The following is a 27,647-nucleotide window of genomic DNA, read 5'->3' as shown; positions in this document are numbered from 1 at the left end:
TGACTTTATCTCAGAATTCTGACTTTGCAAGATGTAAACTCACAATTCCAAAATAGGTCAGAATTATGAGATAAAAAGGTCACAATTACTGTTTTTACTTTTTATATTCTGTGATGGAAACAAGCTTGCATAGTAACCAAAGGCCATGTATGTTGGAATTTTTGTTGATCACTGGCATCAGCTACCAAGGGGGCACCATCCACATCCAACACCTGGAAGGTTCAAGGTTCCAATTTAATTTCTGCATAGGGGACCCTATTGTTTCTATTGTAAATTCTATAAAGTAATGACTCATTCAGTTTTAGATAGTATGTTGCCAAGAATGAACACAATTTAAAAACACAATGTTAAACATGTAAAATGGTTTTCAGATGAAGGTAAACTGAAGGCTAAATTACAAAAAACTATGGATTTTTATATTGTCTATTATATATGCAAGTAGAACTGAGAAATGACAAGTAATGCAGTTTTTGTTATGCCATTAATTGTTATCATTTTGACAGTCTATGCACTATGATTGGCTGTATGTTCCTATTGAAAACCAGTGCCAATGTTTGGACCAAATGACTCGATTTTGAATCGGGTTTGCTGTGTTTTGATAGAGTTTATGTAGAAAAAGGTATTCAGCATTTTGAAAGAGTTTTTATTTATTTAACAAAATGTGGTTTTGGCCAGAAAATTAACTAATTGGCTAATTGTGTGATGTAGGTGTGTTGCTGTGTTAAGAGTTTAGAAAAAGTACTTTAAGTATCGCTAAACGCTTGTTAGCAATTGAGAAAAACTATAATGAAAAACAAACACAACAGTCAAAATTGACACAATACCAATTTTAGCTAATAGTTCACCTTCTTTAGATGTTTAGCCCATAAAAATGATTACAACTCTATTCTAAAATCTAGCGATCTACAGTACCTTCTTAGGGGTCATTCAAAGTTTTTGTATTCCACTGCGCTACTTTTCCATAGTTTCTCCAATGTAAACACTGCATTTGCATCTTGCGTCTTTTACAGCATTTCGCAAATGACATTATGTTTTAAAATTGTGAAGCTCAAGTTAAAAATAGTTTAAATTTGAATAAAAATACGTCTCTACACCTTGAAAAGTTTTCCATTGCACTGAAAAATGCGTGCTGTGTGAACTGGCCTTTTTATAACACATTTTGTAGCATTACACACGAGGTACCTTGTTTTAGCTAAATGCTAAGGCAACATTGCAAGTAACCATCCCAGAATGCATTGCAAGAAACATGGCATGACTAGTAAAGACAAAATAGGTGTATTTAATTCAATTGGAAATTTAAGTTAAAAATAACTAATAATTGTCCCAACATTTGAGTTTACGCTGATTAGACAAGCTTTAGCTTAGCAACATGCTAATGTTAAACTCTATTGGAATTAAATGCGAGTCACAGAAGAGCACTATTCTGTTTAGCAACTTTTGAAGTTATATGACACTGAACATGATAGAGTTGAAGGGAGCTGACTATGCTAAGCAAATTGCTAGGTTTTGGAAGAGAAACATCTCTTTAAATATGTGCATACTGTACATTTAGTTTGTTAGCACAGCAACATGCTAATCAAACTCTACTGGAATCAAATGTGAGTCACAGATGAGCACTATTTGTTGACGTGCACAGTTACTGCAAATGTAGAATGCTTCATTTCGGTTTTTGAAGATAAATCGACACGCGTTCACAAGCGAGTGGCGTTCCAGAGGATGACGAAGGATGTAGGCGTAGCGTACGTTCCGGTTAGAAGTGATGAACACATAAGCACAAAAGATAAAACAAAACACCAGTCTCAAATTAGAAGTACAAAACGAGGATTTGTAAAGAAAAATGTTGGAGGATTTCGATATGAGCCAAGAGAAGACTGGTTTTCTTTTGCTGTAAACAAAACTTGGTTCTCAGGAGACTAACATATTCTCTCCGGAGCTTACGCTACACCTACGTCATCCGCTGAACCCCACTCTCTCGTGAACGAGCGTATGACAGTTAGCGAAAGCTAGAAATTATGGTTTATAAAGTTTTAAATATGGATATTTTACACAAATGCATCGATTCACTTCAGAAGGCCTCTATTAACCCCCCAAAGCAGTGTGGAGCACTTTTTATGATGGATGGATGCACTTTTTTGGGCTTCAAAATCTCAGCCACCATTCACTGCCATTATAAGCTTGGAAAACCAGGATATTTTTAATATAACTCTGATTGCATTTGTCTGAAACAAGAAAGTCACACCTAGGATGGCTTGAGGGTGAGTAAATCATGGGGTAATTTTCATTTTGGGGTGAATTATCCCTTTAAGTAACTCTTTAGATTACATTAACATACTATCTTTAAAGGGAGCTGACTATGCTATGCTAGAGCTCTAGGTTTGGGAACAGAAATATCCATTTAATTATGCACATTTACATTTAATTTGGTGTAAATGCTTTATTTTAAGTATGTCAATTTGACTAGATGCTACAGACACGTTTTTTTTTTAAGTAACATCTAAAGATAAAAGTTGAGTGATAATAAACGTAAATGAGATAATGAGATATTATTTGAAATGAGAGACATTTTTAAGAATTTATTTTGGCCAGCGCTGGACACACATAAGGGAGATCAGAAACCAAACGCCGTCTTTGATATACACGTCAGACTAAAATTTGGCGTTCATGAATAATGAATGCATGTGGTGGGGGAGCATCTTCAATGAGCCAGTAGAGAGCTGCGGTAGCGCTCATCTAGGGTCTGGCACGCGGCTCTAATGACTTCACCCAGAGCCCACCACGAGCCCACCGCTAACAACAGCAGTGCTCTATGGGACCGCCAGCTGTTTAATTAAGCATTAATCTAATCTGCATCTATTGAGCCAGACGTCTGTAGGACTTCTTAGAGGGATGTTAAATGATTCAGGTCTAAATGAGAGCATGGTCCTGTTATCTCACACTGCTGACCTGCATTTCAGTGTAAACAGGAACATACTCTCAACATGAACGGAAGCATCTTTTTTTCCCTCTTTGTCCCAGCTGTTTGTTGGCAAGAACTTCACACAGCGCTAACAGATCCATTTCACAAACAGACAAAAGTGATAATTGAGAAACATCTGAGCTGTAAACACAGCGCTTGCCAAGATTTAAGTGAAACTGCGTTGTCCTTTTGTCACAAATTTGATGCAAATGCTGAATGTTTCATTATTTTTAAGCAATTGCTGTGACCTTGAGTGAATTCCATTTGGGTGACTGGCAGTGCCAGGATTAAAATACCTTTGCATCCCGAATTCCAGGAAAAATGCTGAAAAATTACTTTACTTGGAATTATAAAAGTCAAGATAAACACTGTGGGAATTGATAATTAATTAATTTTGATGCAAAAAAGGGTACAAATTGCAAACTGGTATTGCTTTTATTTTTATATTTTATGGTAACCTGATATTGAATATAAATGTATTATTTATTATTAAAGCCAAGGATTGAGGTGTATATTAAAAAAGAAAAATATATAATAGTAATTAAAATTATATAATTTAATATATAATTAGATAATGTATAGATTATATGCTGTATACATTTATTTATATTAAAAAGGCAAAAAAATACAAATGGCAATAAATGATCTGTAAACAGAAAAACATTATATTGTGACAAAAATTTATAAGATCCTGATATTTTATGGTAACCTGATATTGAATATAAATTTGGTATTATTACAGCCAAGGATTGAGGTTTATATTAAAAAAGAAAAAACTATATTAGTACTAAAAAAAAAAAAGAAAAAAAAAAGAAAAAGTAATTAATATTTCTTAATGAATATTATATGTAATTATAAAATTATATAATAATTTAATATATATTAGATAATGTATACATTATATACCTATACATTTTATTAATATCAAAAGGGACATAATATAATGTTAAATATATTTTTTATATATTCAAAATTTAATTTATAGCTGTAGAAACCAATAAATAATTAAATTATTTATATATTATATACTGATGAAAGGTGGGGTATGTATTTTTTCAAAAACACTTTAGAAAACTGAGTCGGGCTGAGTACCAAAACAAACTTGTAGCCAATCAGCAGTAAGGTGCGTGTCTACTCATGATGCAGAGGAGAGAGCGCTCAGTGCACATGACGGACATTAGCCGAGCGACGACAGAAAGATAGAGATGGCGGATAAAAAACAAAAGAGGAAAACGTTTGCGGAACAAAAGAAGGCTTACACCGTGTCTACACCGGTCTGTCTACACTGGATGCGACAAAGCGACCGTTGAAAATAATTAAAAATTTGTGTCAACATGTCATAAATAGAACACGGCAGCAGTTTACTGTCGGGGATTTGTCGTGTCGCGGTGAAGCATCCAGTGTAGACAGCATCACTGATTATAATTAGTTTTATTATAATAGTACTTTTTTGTCACACCGTGCCGCTTGCTCGTGTTACGATAAAGCAAGAAGTAGGACCCGTGTAAATATCGGATCAGCTTTCAAGCGCTGGAGAGAACTCAAGGAGCGGGAAGGCCTGTGATCGGATGCAGATGTTGCTTTTTTTCTTCTCGATAGGTGAGTAACATTGGTTTTGCTTTGTTTCACAGAACTAATCGCTGCCGTATGTATGTGTGGGGTGGAGCTATCAAAATAGGAGCGAGACCCTTTTGGAGTAGGGGCGTGTTTGTTTTGGTGATTTCAAATGACAACATTGGCTACCAGAAATCACTTACCCCACCTTAAAAATTATTTAATATAAAATTTCAATAATATTATAATATATTATACAATATTAAAATAAAAATAATATAGTATAAAACAATTTCAATATTTAAAATGACTGAACAATTAAAAAACTATTTGTAAAAATATTATGTATTTATTTTTTTAAAACATTAATATTATGATGTATCACTCATGTAAAATTATAATAGTCTAATTATGTTTTAATGTATTAATACTACATATTATTTGACATAAATACAATTAATTGTCTATTTATTTACATTTGATAATTTTTTTTTAAACTATCTTTGAAATGTAATTTAATTAAGATGTTTTTGCTCTAAAGTGGCTTTCAGACGTGTTACAACATGAATGGTCCTCCTTGAGTGACCTGGGGTCAAGTACCATGTTGCAAGGACATAATGAAAACAAAGGAGGTCAACAACTTTCTGATCAGTCCTTCCTGCATCTGAGCGCAAGACCTTTGGATTATAAGGTTCTATTTGCTTCAAAAGTCAACATAGATCATACATGCAGAAAAACATGAAGATCTGCCATAGATCTAAAAGATTTACCTGCTAAAACATCCCACATAACTCAAACTCAAGTCTGGGTAGTAGGTGGGTGGTTGGATTAGGGTCACAACAGGGCCTGTAGGAAGTGACTTCATCAGTGAAAAGATGTCAGCTTGTTTTCCGTTTTTCTTTTCCTGTTGTGTTCTATTAGGAACTTCCTCTCCAATGGGGGTGGAAGTAGGTGTCACTCTCCAATCCACCCACATCACAAGGGGAAATGTCCATCACACGCCCTACCACACAGTACATTCAGCATCAGGGTAAAGAGGTGCAGATGAGCAGATTTTAGATCCCCAGAGTGACGATTAATGAACATCGCGTCTCCGTACCGATGACACCAGGATGGCCGTTTCCATTTTTCACTTTATCTCTTCCATTCACAAAAACACATGCCTTTCTAGGAAAAAAATAAACACGGATCGCCATTACTGGGTGAACTGTCGCTTTACAAGACAGCAGATGTGGTTGTAAAAGGAGAACAGTCTCCACAACAAACTATTTCTGTACAGTAGCCTCTCTTCCAGTAGTGATCTAAAGCGGCCGATGTTTGCAGTCTGGCTTCTTTCTTCCTGCGGAGTTAGTCACAGGAGCTCAGGTGGCCGTTTCAGAGTGACATAACAGCCCTGCACAGCTCTTCCTCTCGTCGCTGATAGATTGGTAGGAGCAAGTGTCCTGCTGGTGATGCCCCCAAGCCACAGGAAACCTCATCGGTTGCTGTGTCTAACGAGGATGTGAGCTGTGGTGATGGCATATTAACGCTCAGGCCCCGACGGACAGCCAGAATAAAAAGACAACATGGCGAGGATTCAATATGAATTGTTTCAGGTGAAACAATGGTCTTTACGGCTGGCCGTTCAATGAGTGTGGAAGAGGTGAGTCCATCTGCACTCTGAGGTTTGAAATATTTGGCATTGTTTTTCAGCTAAATGCCTCTTTATTTTGGTCTATTGTCAGTGGGATTGAAAATTCAACACGTTCAAAGCTTTTTTCCTGTGCTAAAATGTGTGAAAAGTTGAATATTTGATTTTTTTATAATAATAATAATAATAATTATATATATATATATATATATATATATATATATACTTTGAAAAGAGCCTTGCAAAAGCAGCACGTTACAATGGTGAGGGAAAAGCTCCATGTATTTCAATTCCCATTTAGTCATTTTGTTAGGAGTGTTTGTCATTTTTATCATTGTAGATTACATAGTGTATATGCAGATTTTTCTTATATGCTTGTAAATTTTAGATTTTTCAAATTTTTATAATATATATATTTTTATATATATATGCACATACACGTAGAAAAATAAGTGTAAATGTAAATAAAAAATGAACTGCTAAAAAAACAGATCCATAAACATAAAATGGATCTATATGTATATTTTATAAATATAAATACAGATCCACTATATATATGTGTGTGTGTGTGATATAAAATAAAATAAAAATTAATATACACATATAAAAATTAAAATCCATAAACATAACAAATATTAATATAAATCCATTAATATATAAAATAGATCTATATGTATATTAAAATACATATATAAAAATTTAGCTCAAGGAAAATAGGGTTGAAAAATATACACAAAAAAAAAAGAAGAAGAAAAAAGAGGCAGTGCCGGTTAATTACTATCACTCAACAGCAACAGCAGTAATCGGATCTTTAGAGGAAAGAAACAATTTAGCAACTCTTTGAGGAGCTAGGCCTCATTGATCCAATCAAATGCTGTTTAAAACAGGCTAATTGGTCAGTTATGCTACACAGCATTTAGATTAAGAGCAGAGCTGTGAAGTCAATCAGTCATATACTAGACTATGACCACACTGCTGATCACTTGACTTGTTTTTCACATCTCAAAGGATTTCCGGGACATTTAAGACTGACTGTTTTTAGGATGCTTTGTTATTTTAAATAAAATGATAGACAATGTCATGCACACTGTCGTGCAAATTTTCAGTAAATGAGAACATTTTGTGCAAAGAACCTTTTCCAAAGAAGGTCTTTAAAAACTGGTCACTTAATCTAGATTTTTATTTATTTATTTTTTTAACTATGGCTGCCTTCTAATCCCATCCCCACAGCTTATCCTGTCCAGTCTCCACTCTGCTCTGAATAAGGTTTCAAAATCTAAGGTATGGCATCTGATTTATATGCCATATGCAAAAAGATAAAACATGCAGCCAGATGAAATGTAAGCGCCCCAAAATACAATATATGTGAAGGAGAAACAACAAACAAGGACAACTTTTTAATATTTTTTGAGACCAATGTTATTCAGGTGTTTACTGACAAACATTTCATTTTTGTCATTCTGCATTTTCTCCTCTCTATCAGGGATTCATTTTCTTTCTTTTGGCACAAAAAAATGTTTAATTAGTTTTGACTTAAGCATGATTGACCTCTCGTGTGGCCGGGAAAGAAGTCCTGACAGCACCGTGCAGGTGTGAAGTAAAACAGGAATCAGTGCAGCACCTCCGCTGGTGTGTCAAGAGCCCGCAAGTCAGGAGATCCCAGCGGGGCTGAACAAGTGTGTGTGTGGGAGACACGACTAGCACGAGGTCCTGTGGCTGACAGCAGCTCTCCTGCCAGGATGTGTAACCTCACACGGCCAAAACAGGAAGCCCTGCCACTCACTTAATGATTGACACACTGGCGGAAGTTCATAAAGGTTCTAGAAGGGCTGCAGTCCATGTTCAGGGCTTGCTGACTGGGCCACCTGCTACAGTGCAGTAAGGACGAGAGAGCTCTCGTTACATTTAAGAGCATACTTGCCTGTCCGCCAGTCCTCCTCTGGGTCAAATAATGCTGTGATAAATACTTTCCAAAAGTAATAAATATATATATTTGTATTAAATGAAAGTAATAAATATTGTCATAAAAGTAAAAGCAAATACATATAAAATAAAATAATTATTTTATATGTATTTGCATATACAATAATTATATGCAAATAATTAGAAGTAAATAAATAAAATAAAAATGCAAAAAAGAGGCAGGGGGACTTTATATTGATTAATAAAGAAATTAATCAAATAATTTCACAAATTTTTGAGCATTCTGACACAGCAATATTAGCTAAAGGGTGTTTAAAAAAATAAAAGTGTTTAAAAAAATAAAAATTAAAATGAAGATGGAAAACAAAAAAGGCAAAACAAATCAAAACAACAAACCAAACAAAACCAAAATCAATAATAAATAAATTCTATAATAATTTATCTCATTTTTGAGCAATGCGAAGCAACGTTAGTTAAGGAGTAAACCTGTTGGAAAAATAAAATAAAATAAACACACAAAACACTTTTTTAGCACCCCAACTACGCAACATTTTATAAAGGTGGACAGTTTGGCAAACCTTATTGAAAAAAAAAAACAAACAAAGCAAAACAAAAAACTTAAAGAGCTGAAGCACCAAAGAGGTTTTGAGAGTCAGATGGAATCAACATGTGGAGATCTCAGTGCTGGGAGGATCTGACCGGGTAAGAGAGTGAACAAACTGCCATCTCACAGCTGAGAGTGATCATGACTCTTGCATCATGGGATGTGTCACACTATGACAGAAACGATTCACACCAAACTGCCAATTATCAGTAAGCCCCTCTCCTCTCCTCACTTCTCAAGCAGGAACCGGGCCTGTGACCTTGACCGTGACAGGGTGCCTCATGCACTGTGTACACTTCAAATTGATTCACACCACGGGGAATCTGGAAATTTCCATGTGAAGCCTCAAGTGTAAATAAAATTATGTATACTCTGGTATTAGATTTATGTTTACATTTAGCAAAAAAGGGAAAAGCAATGCTCAGAACACATTATCTCTCAGACCAGACAGAGACCACCCAAACGAACACAAAATATGTGAAGCTGAAGTATGATATAATGAGAGGGAAGTCATTTTATGAAACGCTATCAGAAGTTTAGAGAGTAATAACAAACAGATAGGGACATCATTTTTTGTTGGCCACCAGAGGGCTGCTGTCTTTGATCATCACTCTGCTTCCTCTCAGTGTACCATGTTTTTAAGTGAAGATGATTCTCAATTACTTTATTGTAATTGTAATGATTTTAAGACGCTTCAAATCAATAATAGGTTGCCAACAATGTTGAAGAATAACTAAAATGCTACTTTTGAACTAGAAAATGCTGTTTGTTTTACATACTGTAATCTGATGTTATATTTTATATAAAATATTTTATCCTAAAAAAAGGACGTTTTTAATAGTAACAGTGTACAAGTTTTGCGGATTTTGTTTCAACTTAGTTACTCTTGATTTATTCAGATTTGTTCCTCAATTCATTGATTTTCTGCAAATTACAGCCCTATGTCTGTTGTGTTTGTCATGTGCAAATTATTAAATCATTCAAAAAACATTCATTACATTCATTCATGTTTTTATTTATTCATATTTTTGGTATTAAAATTGGTGTTTTATTTAATTATGAGCAAGTCACTGAATCATTCAATAAACCTATTTATTTATCTATTCATTCATTAATTAAATTATTTATTTTTGGTATTAAAATTGGCCCTTTTTTTTTTTTTTTTAGGAGGAACTTTAGAACGATTAATTCATTTATTTTTTAGTTATGAGAAAGCCACTAAATCATTCACTAAACCAAATCATTATTTTTATACATTTATTTAGGTTTTTTGGTATTAAATTTGGCAGTTTAAAAAAAGGAGGAGCTTTACAATGATTCATTCACTTAAAAGATTTGTTTGTAATTTACTTACGAGCAAGTCACTGAATCATTCACTAAACCAATTCATTGTTTTTTTTTTTATTAATATTTGTACATTTTTAAAAAAGGGAGGAACTTAAGAACAATTCGTTCATTTAAAACATTTGTTTGTTATTTATTTATTTATTTATGTGCGAGTCACTGAATCAATCACTAAACTAATTTGTTAAACGATTTGTTTTGTTGGTATTTTTGGTATTAAAATTTGATGATTTTTAAAAAAGAGAGGAACATTAGAATGATTTGTTTGTTGTTTATTTATAAGCGAGTCACTGAATCATCCACTAAACCAATTTGTTAAATGATTTTTTTTGTGTGGTATTTTTGGCATTCAAATTGGCACTTTAAAAAAAATAAAATAACATAAACTGCAGAAAGATTTGGTTCAAAAACCTAAACACTGCTACAATACAATATATTAACAATATATTAGCTATTGACACTCGTACAGGGTTTGGTATCATTTTCGTGTCACTGTACAGGAAGCAAATTGATTTTCTTTTCAGATGTCAAATAACCTTGGATCCTTATTGATATATGGGCACAGAAGTGGCGTGAGGCCTTACCTGTCCAGAGAGGTGGACACCAGTGTCAGGACATCGCAGGTCTTCATTTAAGTTGTCGTGGACACTGGGGAGGGCCAGATACCCTGTGAAGTCACATGACAAGGAAGGTGGCAAACAAAAATATTTGTGGTTAAAATTTGTAAGATGATACAAATAAACACCATTCACAAATTGTAAAATGCTTATCAAACTCTTCTATTCAACTCTCTAGCCAAAAAAACAACAACAATCCATCGCGCAAGCTAATATTTCACTGCACATAAATATAGTTCAAGCTATATTTTTAAAACCTTTATCAAACGGCCAAAGAAAAAAAGACACACAACACCACTATGGCATAAATTTCTCAAATTTATGGCCGACTTGTGTTTAGATGCTATGATAGTATGGTAGGGATGAGCACAATCTTTGCCTCCCATCCCAGAGGGCTCAGTCCCCAATTGGTGGGGTCTCTGTGTGCCCATAAATCTGGGGGCACTTCGTAATACGCATCGAGTCTAAGACATTAGGCCTGTGAGCAGCATGTCCTGAATACATACCAGCCTTTGTGCGCCAGTGCTACTGCTTCATTCAAGAGTCACTTACTATTGAAGTGAGAAATCAGATAAGCACTATAGAATGGTATTCCTCACAGTGAACAATCATTGACTTCCATATACAAAGAACAGCTGATTTGTTTAAGTGGAGCAGACGTGTGAGAGCTCGACTTCACTTTATGTCAAATTTCCACTTTACAGTCCAAGAAGTAATAGATCTCTTTGTATCTGCGAACTTACAATTGTGCCACTGTGTTATGAAGAAAACATGCATTGGCAGGAATATTTGAAAGAAGTTCTCAAAGAGTAAGTCACAGAGAAAACATCAAATAGATTGCAAGTAACCATAAAAACGCTAATGAAAATAATACAATACAAACTCCTTTGAAGATTCCACAGTGAATAAAAGTTTACACACACACACACACACATATATATATATATGCATATACACAAACACACACTCATTTTAATAGCATATATAGTAAAATAAAACTATTAAAAAGTTGAAAATAAAATATAAATTTTAGGTAACACTTTATTTCGATAGTCCACTTACTTATGGTTAGTAGAATATCTAAAGTATCAAAATAAAGTGTAACCAAATTTTACATGAAAAAAGTAAAACAAATTAGAAATGTTGCCTTGAACTGAAAATGTATGTAGTTTATTTATATATAAACTATATATATTATAAACATTTGTGTGTGTGTGTATATATTAGTGCTGTCAAAATTAGTGCCTTAACGCAGGCGATACATTTTTTCAGTTTAACGCGTTAAAATTATTTAACACCGTTAACGCAGGGGCGGAGCCTAGGATTGGCCACCCCACTCCTAACTGCTGTTTCTGAAGTGCATTTATTCAGTCCCAGAACGTCTTTACGATCACATCAATCCGGAGACGTTTCAGATGCGAGCTCCAACTTCAATTCAGCAGCAGGCGCGCGCTGTAGCCTGTATCAGTTCAAATCAAAGCGCAAAATAAACTACGTGCATGCAATGTCGTGGTCAGTTAAGGCATGAAGTTACCAAAAAGGCGATTAAAGCTGCCTTAAAACTGTGCGTGCATTTAATGTGTTATATATGAGTTACATTAAGAACATGTCTCTGAAAATGGTTTTCAAAACTGTCCCGGAGCATCCCATAACTGTCTCTCTCATCTAACACACCCGATTCAACTCATCAGCTCATTAGAAGAGACTGAAATGGATCAGAAAAGGTGACGAGAGTTGAGAGAAAGTACGATGCGTGCAAGATCCGCGTCACGTTCAGCAGCTGCAGCTCTTAAAGAAATAGCAGCCAAAAACAACCTAATAACCAGCTGCTGTGATGTCTGTTCATCAAGAATAAAAGAAAAAAGAGGAAATCAATAACTTTTATATAGCTGTAAGTATTTATCTGTATTTAGTTTAGAATTTAGTGTTTGATAGATTTATTCAATTTCTGTATATTTCTGCTGAGGGGCACAGGTAGCCTAGCTAAATATAATATTTATTATAATGGGTTTAAAAATCATAATACAAAATAAACCAAAATAACTAAACTGTAAACTGAAATTAAAATGAAAACTGAAAAAAATTAAAAAATTAAAATACGGCAAAAATAAAAACTATATATATATATATATATATATATATATATATATATATATATATATATATATATACACACACACACACAAACACACACATACATGTGTATGTATGTATGTATCTGTGTGTATATACACTCACTGGCCACTTTATTAGGTACACCTTACTAGTACCGGGTTGGACCCCCTTTTGCCTTCAGAACTTCGGAACCGAACAATGTACAGGACTCCCTGAGCTAGTCGCATCCAAAGCAGTATCTACATTCTTACTATCCTCAACTAAAGTTTGGATGCGTGTCTCTAATTCTGAAACCTTCTCTGTCAGCCTAACTATTTCCCTGCATTTATCACATGTGAATCCCTCATCGTCGACAGAGAGAGATAAACTATACATGTGACATGAAGTGCAAACAACAATAGCAGGAGAAGAAGCCATTACTCACCGTGACTGATGAATGATACCAACTTAACTTACCACTTACCACTGTTGTTTGATGAACTCGTGAAAAACGGAGCGAGAGAGAAATGAAAACGGAGCGAGAAAAAAGAAAACAATAATAGGCGCGAATAGAAACGCAAATGGAACCGCGAGTAACAAGCTAACCAGCTGATGTGCTGCACTCGCAGTTTTAAAAAGCGAACGATCAAATTAGTTAGATTAATTTGATAGATAATACCAGAAATATGGTGGGAATTAAGTTATATATTATCACTTTAAACAACAGAGAGTGAAAGTAAGGTAAAGATTCAATAAAAAAGCGGAGCTACAAACGCAAACCTCTCAGCAGCACAACAGACAGGAACAGACTGAAGCAATGCCTTCTTCTGTTCTAAAGAAGGGGGTGTCCCAATACTTTTGTCCATATAGTTTATATATACAAATTTAAGTTTTCGGCTCAAGTTCTGCATTTAAAGTCACACCAGAGGTGTTAAGCTGGGATTAGGACTTTGCTTTATGCAGACCAGTCAAGTTCTTCCACACTGACTGAATCAATCATTTCTTTTGGTACCTTGCCTTATCCACATTGGCACTGTCATTTTAGAATAGAAAAGGGCCCTGTCCAAACTGTTGCAATAAAATTAGAAGCACACAATTCCATTGAATATCATTATATGCTTAAACATTAAGATTTGTACTCATGGAACTAAAAGTAGTCAAAGCTGTTCATTAGAAGGGGGTGACCCAATACTTTTGGCGATATAGTGTATATTAGGGGTGTAACGATATGCATATTCGTATTGAACCGTTCGGTATGAGGCTTTTGGATCGGTACGCATTACAAACCGAATGATTCGTTGGACTAATCCTATTACGTTTGGAAAATTAAAGCTTAAAGTGTGTGAAATATAATGTTCTCAGTGCCACTGCGCTCAACAACGCAGCCCAAGCGATGTAAAAGACAACGTGCTGTCTGCCCCGCGATAACCTCCCCTTGCTGGGGTGCGTCGAAAGAGATGATCTTGTATTGACGATAGCCAGAGATATTGTCAAAAACATCAATTATTGGCAATCTTAAGAGGATTTGGCATTTCCAATTAATGTAGGTCTGTTACATTCTTATTTTATTAGGCCTATTATTATTATGGAGTTACTTTTATTATTAAATTAAAAGTACAATTAATTTGCCCCATAATAATTAACGCATAACTGATGCGCTGTATATTTAATATTGGAGTAAATATAACCTTATGCTCAATAAGGTTATATTTACTCCACAATTAAAATGTTTTTAAAAAAGGTCTTTTAAACAGGTCTATTAGGCTATAGGCTACCTACAATGAATTATCCTATAATTAAAATATTAGCACTGCAATCATCAATAAAAATCATTGAAATAAAAAGCTTTTATTTTAAGCACCGACTTTCAAAAACAACCTGTTTAACATGAAATACGTTGCTTTTTTCTTTTCATTATGTACAGGCCACAAGAGAAATATAAAGGAAATAAATGAAAACAGCTATAGGCTATACCGTTATCAGCATATGTTGAAGTAGATTCATCTCTCTTTGTCTCTGAGAGAATATGCGGCGTCAGATGCCGAAAGCTCCGTCATTACTCCGTCATTCCGATTTTACTTTCACTTTCTGCTAATAGTGAATTGACTGAGATTAAGACGTTCACCGGCATAAATCTTGAGCAAAGTTTGCACGTGTGCAAACCCTGGTGCAAATGCGTGCTCGTGTGATATCCATTGGCTCGCCTTCATGGTTTAAAATAGAAATATTTCCAACATTGCGACATAACCGATTGCCCCGCCACCCGTATCGAAAACATACCAAACCGTGACACCACTGTGTCGTATCGAACCGAACCGTGAATTTTGTGAACCGTTACATCCCTAATATATATATATATATATATATATGTGTGTGTGTGTGTGTATAAATACAAACACATAGTGTATATTTTGAAAATATTTACATGTATATATTAATATTCATATAATTTATATTATAAATATATTTTATATATAAACATAACATATTTTTCTTAAATATATGCATGTATGTATGTGTGTATTTATATATACATAATAAATATACACAGTACACACACATATATGTATGTAAACAAAAACTTTTAGTTTGGATGCAATTAATCTTGATTAATCGTTTGACAGCACTAATATATATATATATATATATATATATATATACACAATTCTACATTTAAGTATGGTCCCAAAGGGAGGTTTTATCAGACTTAGCTCCAGTAAGTAAACTCAATTTTGTCTCCAAATAATAGCCTCCTCAACACAGGACTGTCATGGTCGGCAAGCATCCTGCGACAGGATTAATCTCCTGCAAAGGAGGGTGGGCTGGGGCAGCCAGAACTCATTTGGTGTGTTGCTATGAAATGGCTACCCATCAGAAATATCTTCATCTATCTCTGTCTCATCTACATGGGTGGAAATGGAGGGATGAAGGGCTGAAAGGAGAGAGGGAGGGTGAAAGGGGCGTCCGGAGGAGAGAGGTCAGCGCATTCACGGAGTCCATCATTCTAACGTGTCAAAACGTCTATAAACGGAGTTTGTGGAAGTGTCAGTGTGCATTCAGCAACACGAGCTTCAGCTTCTCCAAGCTGTTCTGAGATATGAAGTATCTCTTTGAGGAGACAAATCAGATGGGAGAAAATAAGTATTTTATTTTGCTCCAAAACGCAAAAAAACTTGAGACGTCGGCTCTAAAAACTTTTTTTAAAATCTTGCAACTGTACAACAGCGATAAACGCAACAGCAGAAATAGTGATTGTTTCCAAACAGGTTTCTAAAATGTTCCCTCGTCTGCCATTGCTCTGTTACTTTCTTAACACCTGGTTTATTGTCAGTCTTACATCAGCACTTTAGAAACTTCAAGGTTTCAACACTGGCCCAGATCTCAACGTATTCTTGAGAAAACAGTACCAGCCGAGAGTAAAACCCAAAGGCGGATTTAGTTCTGAACCATCTGTTCAATTCATTGCGATCAGGCAGGCGTACTGGCAGATATCTGAAGATTGCAGAAACTGAGAATGAAATACCTGCGTGATCTCAAGGGACAATGAAAAGCTCTGTTTTGTTGCGTTTCTTATCCGCTATTATTGTTATAGTGTGGTCTTCTGTGAGATCACAATGTGACAAGGTGGCTTAATGACAATCATTTTAACTGTTTTACTACTGGATGATTGAGAAGTAGAAGTTTTTTTGTGTGACTAAAATGTTATAAACAGACCCTTGATGCTGATTGGTTAATACAGTATTCCAAAGCCAAAGTATGAGCAACTCTAGTTTACAGTGCAAAGACATTTAAATTGCTCATAACTGTACAGAAATGATGGAAGCAGTTTCCACCACAGAACAAAAAATTCTGAAGAACTCGCAATTCTCAGAAGAAAAGAATTGTAAAATTGTAATTGTAAAATATGAACTTAGAATTGTGCAACTTACACTCGCAACTGCAAGAAAAAAAAAATAATTTTAAAAAGTCAGTTAAAACCTTTTTTTTTTTAAAGTGGTAAAAAAAAGAGAATTGCGAGATATTAACTCGGAATTGTGAGAAACAGTCAGAACTGTGAGATTATAAACAGGGGTGCACATAAGTGGTCCGCAGGTCCGCATGCGTGACCAAAATTAAAAATGCGCTGTGTAAGTAAGTTCAGATCGTGCATTTGCGTACTGACATGGATGACAGCTGTTAATGCACATTTACCATTTTAGATCGACAAACTGTACTGTATAAGATTTCTATTCAAACTGAAAGCATAATCTAGGCTAGCCGCTGCCTTTTTCAAAGCAAAACTGAGACATTTCATTCACTGACACTCATCCATCAGCAGCGCTAAACCCAGAAGCGCATATACTTTCTTGCCGGCAACCCACCAAAATAAAAGCTAGCTGATTTTACGTATGAAAATTAAAATAATAAAAATAATAATGTATTTGTATTTGCATGTAATACTCCCTTTTTATTTTAAAATAAAATAGTATTATCACACTTGATTATTTATTTTATTTAATATGAGGACCAAACCAAATCTCCAGGTTCTCATATGAGAACCAGGCTGAAAAAATTATGTGCACCCCTGATTATAAACTCAAAATTGTGAGAAATAAGTCAGAAATGTTGGAGAAAATGCATGATATCAAATGTAGTAGACCAAGGATACTTTGGCCATCAGTTGTGCTAAAAAAACTATGTAGTAACAGCTATAATGTGAAACACCAACAAAATTACTAATATACACAAGAACACGAGAATGTAAGTACACGTGTTAAAAGTTAACTACATATCAGTCCTGTGAAGTCTCATAGTACAGGGCACTATTGGGAAATCGAAAAAAAAAAGTTTCTTAAAATGTCTCATGATTTTTTCAGGCTGATTTTAGTTTCTACATCTCCAAATGTCAATATATATTGCTCAAAATGAGCTGACATGAGGTATTCAATCATTTCAGAAGACCTGGTAAACCTTCAGAGCTGTCAGGAAGTTTTTACTTTCTGGAAAAAAAAAAAATGTTGTCTTGGCCTGCTCTCTCTTTCTCCAACTTTGAGAGAAGCCAGGCACTGCAGGATAATCACAGGAGCAAATATTGAAAATAGGAGCTCACCAACCAGATCCCCTTTCCTAGCACTCTCTCCCAGTGCGCCCGAGAAAAACGCTAGCACATGGTTGCGCAAGAAATCGATCATTTCATGATATATCAATTAACTTGAAGAGTGGAGGAAACCGTCATATTGACGTTCGTCCATTGTTTGCGTTGGAATCGTCCAGTCGAATGTCGTTGGAAATGCAGCTCTGTCTAAAATTCTGACAACCTTGTTTAAGCAAAACAATTCACATGTACCAATCTAGAGTTTCAGCTCAAAAAACGAACAGGAGACGAAAAAACGTCCAAGAAGTCGCACAGATAAATACATTCATGCTTGCGTTTTTTTGTACTTGTTCTTAAGATGAACTTGCGAGGTGCGTGTTTCCTCTCAGGCGTCCTATTTGCCATGCAGAGCTGTTGCATGCTGGGAGAGGGACTTGCCCACAGACTGGGGCCTCTTTCTAATGATTTCCCACACCTGCACATCTGCTGCCGTTTTAATTAATACTCTAAGGAGGTTTGTCACGAGTAATCAAAAACATTGTCACTTACGGAATCCTTCATTATAGAACGAAAATCAATACTTTGCATGAGTAGAATGAGGGCACTTACAAAGTAGCCCACGTCGCAATAAACAATCTAATCAAGTAAAGGTGCAGAAGACTTTATTCCATGCAGTCCAGGGTTTTTTCGTGAAGCAGCAACACGTGGTGAAGGGCTGGGCATCATTTTTATGCAGGCCTTGGTTCCTCGGCTTCATACGGGTGGAAAGAGAGGGGGGGGCACGATGAAGGCAATAGTCGCATCAGCTCTCTTCGGCTCTGCAGCATCACCGCAACCTCTCTCCTCGCTGATTTATAGCCCGCCGCTGACCTCTGAGGTCGTAACATGGTGATGGGTGACTGGCTCTCAACGGTAAGCTACTGGCACTTGACAAAGTGCCGAGAGCAGAATGAATTTACTCCTCTTTTCCTCAATCATCAACAGGCGCACGCAGGCTTGCTGCCCTGACCCCCTCTCATCCTGACTGCTATAACAAGATCTCCCATCTCATGGAAGAGCGAGGGAGAGGGAGGCTGAAAAATTTACTGTCATTTCTACTTTCCAATGAGCTCCGGTGAGCACTTCTTTCACCTTCAGGTTGCTTGGCGTGCCTGGGATAAGGAGGGCTGGTTGGGACACAGACGAGGGCACTTCGATGTACCTGTCTAACTTTGGGTCGTTCGCCAGAGGTACTTCAATCTGCTATTACTTCCATCAACTTGATAACGGCATCTGAAAGCAAGTTCGATTTAATAAGCAGATAAATCTCCATAAAGGTGGATGGCTAACGTAGCTCATTCGTCAATATGTGGATGTGCCAGTTAGCCGCAAACAAATACTTAGCGGCGCAATCATTAACGACATCCGCAAAAATCCATTCGGTTACTTTGCCTTTTATTGTCGCTGGGTGGGGGATTGTAAATTTAGGCGATATAAAATGCATAATTTCCTAAAGTAGGGTTTTAAATTATCCGGCAGTGCAAATGTTGGCCCATTGTGGCAGGCGAGACACAGTAGGTTATAATTGAAAATAAAAAAGCCATTTAAAAGACATTCAATAAGCCACTGGGAAATTGATCAGGCTATAAAATCTGGCGCGGGAGGCTGGCACTCCGCTTCGGTCCTGACACAGCACTATCCCTGCAGGCTTCACGGTCTACATGCCAGCATACAAACAAGGGATGCTGCAGAAGTACACTTCCCAATGCTTTCCTTGCATCCTCGGGCATGCATTTAAATTGCACAAGAAACATAATGTTGTAGTACGCAGTGGACTTGCTCTGGAAAAACTGGGAAAAATGATTTCCCTCAGAGGTAGGGAGTGGTAAAAAAAAATGATAGAATATTGCAAGAGCAGGCTCAAGTGCGTGCAGAAAAAAAAACACATTCCGCTCCTGCTTCTTTAACTTTCAATTCTCCCAAGCATCTCTGCTTCACAGCCCCTGGCTATTGCCTTTCTCAATCTGTCCCTGGGGAGGCAGGAGTTATGGGCCCTGTCGATTGAGGAGAAAGGGATGTTATTCCCCTGTCACCCTCACCCAGTCCGCCAGCAGCCCTGCCCTGATCTATGGCCACCGTGGCGGGGTAGAAGTGTCTTGATGCACCATTGGTTTCCAGCGCCGTCACCCCCACCCTGACGCTCAAACTCATACTACCTTTACAACCCCCTCACCGACCCTTTAAAACACCCCCCTCTGTGACTCTTGTTGGGGAGCTCTCTGAAGGACAGGGGTGTGACACGATGGCCTCGAGGAGGTCACCCCTACAGGGACAAGGTCTGGTTGGCGTCACAAGCGGGATTAAGTGACACCTGGCGGGTGTTTACCTAAGATGGCAGACTGCACAATGGTGTGGACAGTTGATTGTGATATTGAGAGAATGTGATCTTGGTGTAAACTTTCAAGGGCGTACGGCAATTTCATGAAACTTATTTGAATACTAATTCAACATACGCTCTGTTAGCTCCATTCCATAACCTAGTGAGCTGTCTCACTGTCCACTATCTACATAGGCAGCCAATTTCTAAGCATGATAGAAACTCATAATAGAAGCAGACTGTTTCAAAACAAATTTTGAGGGCGACATTAACGTTTATTTGTGTAGCACAAAAAAAGTGTTCAGCACCGACTAACAATCACAGTTCAAATGAGTGTATGAGTACATGATGTTAGCTTGCTGTTAAACCAATGACTATACACACTAACAGCTACACTAATAAGTACTAATAATAGCATAAAATATTGGGTAAATTATAATATATTATTACATTGGTGTATTTTCCATTTTAAATATTGTTTATAATAAAATATTCATTATATAAAATTGTAATACAGTAATGTAAAACCACATCCGGAACATGTCAGTTTTTTATAATTATAATAATAATTATTATTATTATAAAAAAATCAGCATAATTAATATGTAATTGATCTTTTTCCTTTACACTAGTGTATATTTTATTTTGAATGAGATTTTCCATAATTCCGTAATTATCACAAAAATTGCATACAACTATTTCATTTACTTTATTAAAGTAATATAACTGATTACATTTTAGCATTTTGATTACTTTTTAATAGATTATAATAAATTTAATTTATAATAAAAATAAAATCAGACTTCAACACCTTTTTGCTTCTGAGGTTAAATACAGATTTAAAATCATAACATTTGATTAACATAAGTTAATCATTAACATTTTCATGAGTAACTGTTATTTAATTACACATTTTTTTCAGTAACTCTAATGGATTACAGTTACATTTATTGTGTAATTAAATTATGTAACGCTGTTACACGTAACTAGTTACTCCCCAACACTATGTCACATACAGTAAGCATGGTTATGTTTATAGATGTTGCCTGTTTGTAACAGAGTTTTAGCCTACAAAGGAGAAAAGTTATTCAATTGGAGCAACTGGGAATGGGACATAGAATAAATCTGAATTTAAAATCATAAATGAATAGACAGACACACGTCTCCTTGTAAGTCCAGGAGCTTTTTGCTAGCGATATAAATATGGGGGAATTGATGTCAGATCTCCATACACATGAGAAGGCCTACGGGGCATGCGTCCATCTGACATGTGTCGAGAATTAAGAAAAGGGTGGAGAGATGGAGGAAGGCCTCGGCCCACAAGAGCTCCGAGATGAGACAGAGAACTTACCCTCCGTTAGCCCGCGGGCAGAAGGGTAACACTCGGCTGACCGAGAGGCACATAAGTGACTTTGGATATGAACTATAAAAGAAAGGATGAAAAAAGTAGAAAAAACTGATGCAGGTGGTTATATGACAGTGACCCCGGGTGCTGGGGATGATCTGACTGAATAAAGAGACAGATTAATAAATAAATATCTTTTAAAAAATGGGAGACAGAGGAGGGCTGCCATCCATCAAAGATCCTATTACCACGAATCCTGGAGCCGTATGTATAAGGCAGCCGGGATCCTAAGCAGATACAAATTAAACTTTTCCTTACAATTTGTTATCGCTGACATCCATCACCCAACACACACAGATACAGAAAGACACTCACACACCGGGATGAATAATGAACAGATTTCTAAAGCAGATTTAAAGTAAATCAGTAATATCATTCGCACAATCATAAGTAGCTTTATCGGTGGAATTAAAGAGTTAAAAATGAGGGAAATGAGAAGAGAATTTTTTTATTTCCTCAGAGAGAGGAATGTAAACAGCTATCTAACCACTACCATATTTTTGTAATCTGTTTATTTGGGTATTTATACGAACAATATGTAGTTGTGTATTCAGCTTGTTCAATCAAATGACACGGTCTTCATTTGGGACAACAAACAACAAACATCTTATATAAAATGTCAGGCTACTCAGTTTTCAAGGTCAGGTGCTGTCAATCTTTGTGAGAGTGTGTGTCGGGGAGGGAGGTAGGGATGACAACAGATGGATTCAACTTTGCTAAAGATCCACTTGTAACACTGGCAGAATTACACGCTGCTGCGTTACGTTGCATGTTGGTATGCAATAACAAATTATTGCTTTTCCATAGAGGTTGATATGCAATCATTTGTTGTGACATCCAACATATACGAATCGTTACAATTAGTAGTGACACCAAATGTAAACTTACGTTTGCAATGCTGAAAATGTAGGAATCACAATCACAAAATCACAATCTCTGGTGTCATTTGGCCTGAAACAAAGAATTGGTCAAATTGATTGTAATGGTTTGCACACATCAAATGAGAAGTGAATATTCTCATCACGTAATCACTCTAGATTACTCGCGGGGTGTTTTTCTTATCACTCACACGAATAAAATCAATGCTCTCCTCCATTTTCTGATACAACTGGATGTGTCAAGCTAGACGTGTCAATAAACTCTTTGCTGATTGGCTTACATGACAATGTGTCATGTGAATTTTCTGCAAGTTGAAATTTTTAACCCTCTGAGCCCGACAAACGCGAATACGCGTTTTGGGGCAGATTTTCCTGATAAGGCAGAAAAGAGCTTGAATTACTCTGCCATGTTTGATCGTTCAGATAAGAGCAATACACCATTCGAATCTGTAAGGGGTCTTCTTTTATTTGTATTCACTCATAATAACAACTAAACTTTGTGCTTTTGAAGAATAAAGAAAACAAACAGCGTGCGCTCTCGGTCTTCTCCGTCTCCGCGATCTGTTTTCAGAAATGCGTCACTAAAATGAAGTGTAACTCAGCGAATACTCAACACAGAAACATGAGAGTTATCTCTATAGAAAGCCTGAAGTGTCCACTTTCAAATGAAGTAAGTCATATCGAAAACAAATATTCTGTGATGAAGTAATCCGTATGAAACCAACACGATGTCCAGTCTGTCTCGTCTAACTCATTATTTTTAATGAGATCCCGCCCCCTCGCGTTCACATGCAAATAACCACGTGACCCGCGCGCGGAGCATAAACAAAGCGTCAGTGTCAGTGAGGAGTTCATCGCTGCTATACTGTTACTTTCGGGAAGAAGAGGCGCTGAGTAAAGGCTGGATTTCCCTCAAAATCGATCTGATGAGTAAGTAATGTTTATTTTATTTTCTGCATTAGTTAACGTGTTATTGTGACATAAGCTTGAACACATTACTAGTTGGGTTGTTCCCAAACTACAACACGATAAATGCTACGCATCTAAGAATGTTTAGACCATGTTTATTATTAATAATCTGTTCACAAATATATTTTAATAACGTGCTAAACGATAACAATTAGTTCTCAGATATAAAATATATGTTTTATAGTTCGAAGTATATCCTTTTATAGTACAGAGTCTATGACTGCAGAATCATATCTTTTATACTATAAAATCATACATGATGTTCAGGATGACTATAATTCCTGACTAAAATGTTTGAAATCCAGTAAAACATTGTGAATATGATGGGCAATTCATTGTATTTAAATTTCTTACGGCGCGAGTATAAAACAATAAAAGTAATATGAGAGTACATAACATGATGAATGCTACGAGTCTAAGTATGTTTAGAACATGTTTATGATTAATAGCCTACTCTGTTCAAAAATAGATTTTAATAACGTGCTAAACAATAATAATTAGTTTCTCAGATATAAAATGCTTTTTTTACGATAATACAAAGCATGAATGAGTCTATGACTACAAAACACACACACATATATATATATATATAGATAGATATATAGATGCTCCTGATATAAACATGCTCACAAATGTTTTTTCTCTTTTTTTGGTTGTTTGTATTTTATTGAATCAGACACCTGCACCACAGATGATGAATCCTGCTGACTTTCAGTCTATTCCAACTGTTTTCCTCTGAGAGCGCTGCACTAACATCAGAAGAAATCCATGGAAAGTAGCAGAAACACTTAAATAACACGTAAATATCAGGTATGATTTATTTGCTTCACTTGTTGAACAGAATCTGTTGCAGGAACGAGTCAAAATCTGTTCACATCTGTGGTTAGATCAGTGTGCACAATAATGTGTCTTTGACCTTCATTATGTATGTTTTGATTATACTGTGTTGTAAATAAAATACAAATCATTTAAAAAACCCATTTTTTCAGTCTCCTCACACTCTCTTACCTGCCTCAGTCACAGTCACACTGATGGGCCATTAGCACCTTTAGGGGAGGGCCCTTTGTCTCTCAGGTGAGAACCACTTAATATTCAAGCCCATTACCACTCCCTCGCATATTGGATTTCGCACACAAAACATGTCTTTAAAAATTTAAATCAATGTATTGTTTTCTGTGAATGAGTAAACTGAATAATTTTCACATAATTGTGAAGTAAATATTCTAGCCTACAAGATCTGGTTCTCAAAAGTCTTGTAAACAATTGTTCTGTATGTGTTTTATGGTCTTATTTGAGTGACTTCAAAATGTTAGTTTTTCACTAACCACGCATAAACGTTGTTTTCTCAAAAGCACAATCATGTACATAAATGCTGCTAACATAACATTGTAGCCCAGTTTGTGCTGTTTACAGTGTTATTAGACTTTAGCCATTTATATTTTTATAAGCAACTGAAAAAAGCACAAATGTCAGGGCATGTCGAAAGTTCTCCAGGTCCCCAAAACACCCTCAGGGCCCAGAGGGTTAAACTTGCGCAGAAGACGTGATTGAGGCGTATATCGCGTGTCCATGGCAAAGGTGTCACCCAATTTGTTGCCTGAATTTGCATCTATGCGCGTCTTTGCAATAACTTTGTTTGTAATCTACTCGCGCAAATAATAAAATTTGCTTTTGGTGTGCACACACCATAAGAATTGTTAAAAAAAAATATATATATATATATTAAATTGTCATTTATATATTATTTACATCAATATATATAAGTAAATGTATTGATTTCTGCCAAACATTGTAATAACACAAAGCTTTTATGAGAAAAGTTACTTTATTATGTATATATATATCTGTCAATCGATTAAAATATTTAATTGCGATTAATCGCATGATTGTCATGAGATTAATCGCAATTTAAATCGCACATTTTTATTTGTTCTAAATGTACCTTAAATTAATACTTTTCAAGTTTTTAATACTCTAATCAACATGGGCATGGACAAATATGGACGCTTCATGCAAATGATACTGAAACCATTGTCAACATAGAGCATGAAGACTAGACATCGTTCAAAGGTCATAGCTTAGATGTTTTTCAAAGAACTTGTTCATGTCTATTAGACACATGAAAACAGAAATGCCAGGTTCCCATTACTTCTCTTTCTTTGAACTGAGCAATTTACTTACACAAACCTGTTTACATTTTTACACGATAGGGCAGCTCTTCTTCTGAACATGCTAAATGTACATCTATTATTTATTATTACATTTGTTTCCCTCTCTGTGCCCACATACTATATTTTGATGCAGCTAATTTCGCAATAAAACTGTATTCATTGATATATTTTACAGTTTCTGTTGTCAGACAACGGAATGAATATGAAACGTGACCCATTAAGACTACATAACCAGCTCTCCCTTCCAAGATGTTAATCACAAAAATCCTGATAATCGAGCCGTCGTCTGATGAAATCAAATTCTCATAAGATAAAGACAATAGCTGTGCTATACTTGCATGTAAAATTAGAGAAGCAACATAATATCTGTGTTTAACTGAAAGCGCTGCTCCTCTCTGCCGCTCGCTGAACAATGCAGACGCACAGAGAGAGGTGTGTGCATGCGCTGGGAAAGCAAGAAACGAAATAAGGTTTGGGCGCTTTTTTGAAGGGAAAAAAGTCGCTAAAGGGGTCTGCAATGTCGCTAAGTTGGCAACACCGTGCATCTCCATTTCTCCAACTCCAGTTTAGGCCACGGGTCAAACAGAAAATCCGCGCTGCGTTAATCGCGCGTTAATAAATTAAGTGCCGTTAAAATGAATTCGCATTAACGCGTTAACTTTGACAGCACTAATATTTATATATATTTGGGATGGGCATTTCAAGCAAAAGTAATATTTGAAAATCGCTGGGAATTATTACATTATTCGAAAATAGCACCCCTTCCCTGTATGCATGCACGCACGTCACATTATTAGTGTTACACACCCATAAACAGAGAGAGCGAGGGAGACCATTCGCGCTTTTAATCTGTTTGATAAACTGTTTAATTTATTTAAAGATAGGCTATCTTAACTCAAGAAAATGCTTTTGAATGCGCGTGCGTGCGACCGTTTTACTTTCACTTTGGCGCAGAGGTGGGAGACTCGAGGTACATGATTTGACTCGAGTCGCAAATTTAAGTGACTTGCTTGACTAAATAAAGAAAATGACTCGACTTGACTTGGACTTGAGATCCAGTGACTTGAGACTTCACTTGACTTGACCTTTATGACTCGGCAGGACTTGACTTCATAACAACTCTAATTATTATTATAAATCATTGCGACATAATTTGGTAAACAAAACGCAAGCCACTGAACCAGCGGCAGAAGTGATCCGAGTCTGCGCAGTTCATTACACTGCACGAGCACAGGAACACAGCACGTCAAATACAGGAAGAAATCTCGTGATGTTTAGATTAACACCTCGAAACTGTATGCATTTGCAAAGCCAGGACGTCACCGCTTCATAAAGGAAAGGTATGTAAGCTTGTTCGTTAGTTGAAAACAGCATTGGTCTTAAAATTCAGCTTAGGTCTTGTCATTAAATTGAAGTGATATATACAGAATACATATAGAATACATATAGAATACATCGCGATTTCAAAATAAAAGCTCAAACCCTCACTCTGAGTTTACACGTTTTGATGATGATTCATGTAATTACAGTGGCTGTAGCATTTCTGTCCTAAAGAAATGTCCAAATGTCAAAGATTAAGTGGACATTTGAATTAAATGGTGCTTGGTCAATATTGAACAAGGTTTAGATCTCGCAGTAATGTGTAAAAATAATCATCAGGCCGTCGGCGCCCCTTGCAGGCCTTTGTTGTTATGCGTAATCCATATGATTTCTTGCTTTTGATACTTTAGTTGAACTAATTATTATTGCATCATTGCTATTATATATGTATTTTAAGTCATTTTAAAAGCTATTGTTCACTTCTATTTTTATTACCAAAAATATATATATATTATAATTATAGGGCCCTATGAAATCCGTTTTATTTCCAAATTCATTTTTTTCCATTAAAATTTTTCTATACTCTGTTTTAATGGTTAAATAAAATTTTATTAATCAAAAAGCCTGTCTAATTAATTAAGTTTTATCTTTACCAAATTCTGTTTTCCATTATTTTCTGGATTCCATTTTAATGGTTCCATTAAATTTTAATAACCAAAAGCATCTCCAATTAATTGATTTTATATATATAT

General features: G+C 35.8%; 1 protein-coding gene across 1 annotated transcript in view; it reads right to left on the bottom strand.

Moving 5' to 3' along the window:
- LOC306867670 (adhesion G protein-coupled receptor L3-like) overlaps positions 1 to 27,647 on the bottom strand; it is a 101,356-nt gene that overhangs the window by 12,835 nt on the left and 60,874 nt on the right. The window contains exon 23 of the mRNA XM_079413471.1: positions 10,596 to 10,678. Within this exon, the coding sequence (XP_079269597.1) occupies positions 10,596 to 10,678 (83 nt within the window). The remainder of the gene's footprint in view (positions 1 to 10,595; positions 10,679 to 27,647) is intronic.

This window comes from Barbus barbus, assembly GCF_936440315.1.
Source record: "Barbus barbus genome assembly, chromosome: 49".
Classification (NCBI taxonomy): Eukaryota; Metazoa; Chordata; class Actinopteri; order Cypriniformes; family Cyprinidae; genus Barbus; species Barbus barbus.
Note: the sequence above shows the minus strand (reverse complement) of the source record. Positions and strands in the feature narration are given on the sequence as shown.